The 4,366-nt window shown below is 42.3% G+C and overlaps 1 protein-coding gene across 1 annotated transcript in view; it reads right to left on the reverse strand.

Moving 5' to 3' along the window:
* The window catches only part of plekhm3 (pleckstrin homology domain containing, family M, member 3), a gene marked incomplete at its 3' end in the record, with an annotated part of 54,122 nt that extends 50,399 nt beyond the window's left edge, over nucleotides 1-3,723 (reverse strand). Inside the window, 2 exon segments of the mRNA XM_014030150.1 lie at nucleotides 2,402-3,416; nucleotides 3,598-3,723. Coding sequence (XP_013885604.1) covers nucleotides 2,402-2,924 — 523 coding nt within the window.
* Nucleotides 3,724-4,366: the final 643 nt, after the last annotated feature.

Genomic DNA, 4,366 nt, shown 5'->3' on the forward strand with positions numbered 1-4,366 from the left:
CCTAAATATTTACATAAGCGCTTTAGAAATTGCCGAGCTAATTTTTGGATTAGCGCTGCCCACCACTGGTCAGATGTTAAAATATTGCTTAGAAATGTGAGAAAAAAGCAGGAACCAAGTCTGCTTTTAAACAAYAGTCTATTGAACTCAAAATTACAATTTTGTTCAAAGAAATTCAATTGGCTTTAAATAGCAAAGAAGTTCTGCAGTAAGTAAAAACAATTACTATTATTACAGCCTCCTGTTAAACATGGACCGCAGAGTGGAATAGCTGCAGCGTGCTTTAACTGTTATGATGTTTTGTGCTTCTTTGTGATGTTGTGGAATCTATGGGAACRCCTCAATCTTCATTTCTTCCTGGTGCTTTCAGCTTGGTCGTTCATTTTCTGTTTACCTCATTTTCAGRTAAAATCCAAACCAAACCCACAACAGAAGTCTGCACATCAGTGTCTTCCAGGTTCGTGTTTGAGGAATGAGGGAAAAATAGATGAAAACGTGGTTCAAATTCTGCGTCACTGAYGCTGACATACGCAGAGTCACATGCGCAAGTCTTTTTAATTTTTTTGGCGTAACTGCCCCCCAAGTGGAAATACTGGACCGGTTAGTACTTTTACAATCCCACATACACTCCAATAATGCAACAAGCAGCAAAATAGAATCATAAATATTGATGTATTTATTAGGGTTGGCCAATATTGGCAAAAAAATTAATCACGATTAATTGGGGTATTTAGCCGATAACGATTAATTAGATGATTAAGCCCATGGAGTCCCTGGACACCCTTATATATCCTGGTCACATGAACAATTTAGTAGGAAAGATTTGCGCTTCGTAAAAATATGTTCCAAACTGTGTCAAAATTACAAACTTCAGGCTATGCATCAAATTTTAAATCGTGTTAATAGATAAATGAATTACAGAACCTTTTTTTAATGTTCGCCATATTTGAAACGGAGACGAGCACAGAGCGGACTCTACCTGCTGGCATTAATCGTCAAGTGCCAAAAAGTAATCGATTAATGTTTTTCTGGTGATTAATTACACATGATATGATTATGCCCAACCTAGTATTTATGCAGTATATCTCCCCAAACACAAAGGAATATACAGAACAGTGAGTCAGACAAGACTGGCAAAGGCGACRCAACAGAACCTCTATTATTAGGATGTCTATGTGACGGTTCAAAGTTGCTACGTGCATAATACAAAAGGAAAACATTAACACAACAAAGTGAAAATTGTGGAATCATTGCTGATGTAAAAGATTGTAAACTCTTGTCCAAAACAAGTATAACTTAAAAGAGGCAATATTATGTGTTTCTCAGGCATATATTTAAATACTATACCATAATAAAGTATCTATGTCACCTTTAGTTGTTATTAAAATGCTGTTTTTATGTTTAAATAGAAAATAAACTTATTTTCTCATCACTTCCTCTTCTAAACGCCTTGAAATTGGCCTCTGTCTCTTTAAGAACCACCTTCCACTTCTGTCTCGCCCATTTCAGTGCGGGGTGGTGGGGGGCTGCTATGATGCAGTTTACTTGGAATCTGAAAATACATTTCCTCAAAGGTATTTTTAATCTGAAAAGAGCTTCACTGAGTGAGAGCTAATGGTACAAGCTCAGCAGACAGTTTCAGTTTCACTTTCACCGGAGAGCCTGCAGGAGTCATGGGCGGGGTATGCCAYGAGGAAGTTCGGCTTAAAGACGAGAAGGGGTTATCTGCGGAATCAAAGTGGGTGTGTCACAAGAGTGGGCGTGTCTAAAGCATAAACACTGTGGGCTACGAGGCCTACATGACGTATCCTTAGATCCTGCTTGACCTCTTTACAGCCTGACCCTGACTCCAACACTAAGGTTAACCAGGAGAAATGTGACTCAAGTAGGGGTCTCCAGAAAAAGTGGTGCCGTACAGTAACGCCCCTTTTGTTCTTGTCCAATCAAGTGGTGCCGTACGGTGACGCCACTTTTTGCTTGTCCAGTCAGGTGTGTCCCTTTAAAAAAGTCAATCAAATCAGGTGTGTCGCTTTAGAATCGCCTTTCGTTGGGGCACGCCCACTCGTCCGCAGAGACCCCTACTTGTTAAAGACACGTCCCAGGGGCGTTTCTGGTAACAAAAAGGCATTTCTGTTCCCTACCTGTCGTTTTGCTCCTCAGCATGGCTTCCTAAAAACACTGCAGGATTTCTCAAACATGCATGAATGAGTCAGAGTAAGGCTTTGGACATGTTTTTTTATAAGAGTATAACATTATAACATGATATAAAACTCAAAAAGTTGATTTTACATGATACTGCCCCTTTAAACGTTTCAACATTTTTAATATAATCGATAATGAAAGATTATTTTATAACACATCCTATTGCTCATGTTTAAATAGTGACACAAAGTGAACTCACCTTCTTGCTGCTGGTTGAGGATCATGTTCTTCAGCGTGTTGCAGTCCACTGTGGGCAGTCCATTGTCAGTGTAAGCAGATGGACGGTAGTTAACGTCTGATCTGGACCGGTTGTGTCCCTTTTTAAAAACGGACTTGGACGAGGAGTTGCCAGCGTTGGTGGTGCACTCCTGAATATGGGCCRCCAGGTCGTTGGTGGATCGCGCTCGGCTTCTCTTGCCGTGCCTCAAGCCCACGCCGAGGCCCAGCACGCTGATGTTGTCGGCCCAGGCCAGGCCCAGTGGCCCGACCTCAGGCTGCTCACCAGCCAGCAGACCCCACACACCGCTGGAGCTCAGCTTCCCCAGAGCAGCATTGGACACATCCTGTAGCTGCTTGGGATGCCTCGGAGGCTGCCAGTGGTTTGCCTGAGCCAGGCTGGGACCTTGACCTTGCATCCTGTCCATGCAGTGGATGAAGTCCTCTGTTGCCTCCAGAGCTGGGCTGATATCACCAACCACATCGAGTTGTTCAAGACCCTCCATGGCTGCACCAGGAGTGGATTTTGCCTGAGCAAGACACCCGATTACAAGATCGTCTTCCAGAACCAGCAAAGCTTTGTTCTCAGTGTCCACATGTCCAAGAAGCAAAGCTAGCAGTCACATTGACTAAAGCAAATCTGTTAGGATGTGCTGAAAAACTATCAAGACAAAAGGAACATTTTAAAAATGTGCACATTTCAGTAAATGCTGCTGGAAGTGAAGCTCTGCTCTTCAGTTCAAGAGTTGTTCTTTTCTGTGATGTTTTTCAGGCTCTGAATACGGAGTTTGCTTTCTTTAAGAGGAAGTGCAACTGCTGCAACTTCACGCCAGACCCAGAGCACAACCGTTCCAGCTAAAATACAATCCAATTTAGACATAAAACTAAGACCCTCAGCCAGACACACTCACTCTGGGTCAAAGGAAGCAGCAGAATCCTATTATTCTGGCCAGTCTGCTGGTTATAAGGTCAACAGATGGAGGCTGTTTGTAGATTCACTGCAACATAAAGAGAAAAGAGGAAGTAGTCAAGATAAAGCATGCAGAACACAGAAAGGAAGCTGATTCATTTCTACCCAAAAACACTTCTTATGTCAACAGATTTAGTTCATTAGATCTGAGATTTTGTCAAAAAAAGTTAGATTTAAGGAGGACAAAGCTTTATATTTAGACAACCTACCAGCAGCATCTTCAACACTGAGTGGAACAAATGTGTTTCAATCAAACAGAAATGCTCGTCCTCCCTCACATGTTCTGAAGAAATAATACTTCCTCCACAGCTGAACGGAGCAGAGAGGAATCAGGCCTGGGTGGGGTTCCCATCCATCCATCCATCTCCTCTCATTTGCTCCACTGCATATACTGTTTATATACTCTTACTCACTCTATTGATTTTCTCCCCCAACAGATATTAATTATTTATAGAMCATTACATCACTGCAATCCCATTTCAAGTGGATAAAACCGCAAACCTTTAACACTTTATTTAAGATTATTTGTTAAATATAAAATAGCACATTGTTTTGTGGGTTCAAAAGATTTTACATTATATCAAATGTTTAGAGTGGCGACACTATGGAGCAGCGGTTAGAACTGAGTGAGACAGTCTCAGGTTCGCCTCCCAGACTGAGTGGAGTTTACAWGTTCTCTCCATGTGGAGTGGGTTTTCTCCTGGTRCTCTGCTTTCCTCCCACAAATTAAACATGCATGAAAGGTTAACTGGTGGCTCTAAATTGTCTCTATGTGTCCCTGGGACTAGAGACSTGTCCAGGGTGTCCCCTATTCCTTGAACAATAACAACTGGAGATAGGTACAAGCTGCCCCCACAACCTGGAAAGGAGAAGGCGACTAAAGTGGATGGATGGATGGATGGATGGATGGATGGATGGATGGATGGATGGATGGATGGATGGATGGATGGATGGATGGATGGATGGATGGATGGATGG

The sequence above is a fragment of the Austrofundulus limnaeus genome, unplaced genomic scaffold (genome assembly GCF_001266775.1).
Source record: "Austrofundulus limnaeus strain Quisiro unplaced genomic scaffold, Austrofundulus_limnaeus-1.0 Scaffold1007, whole genome shotgun sequence".
In the NCBI taxonomy this organism is placed as follows: domain Eukaryota; kingdom Metazoa; phylum Chordata; class Actinopteri; order Cyprinodontiformes; family Rivulidae; genus Austrofundulus; species Austrofundulus limnaeus.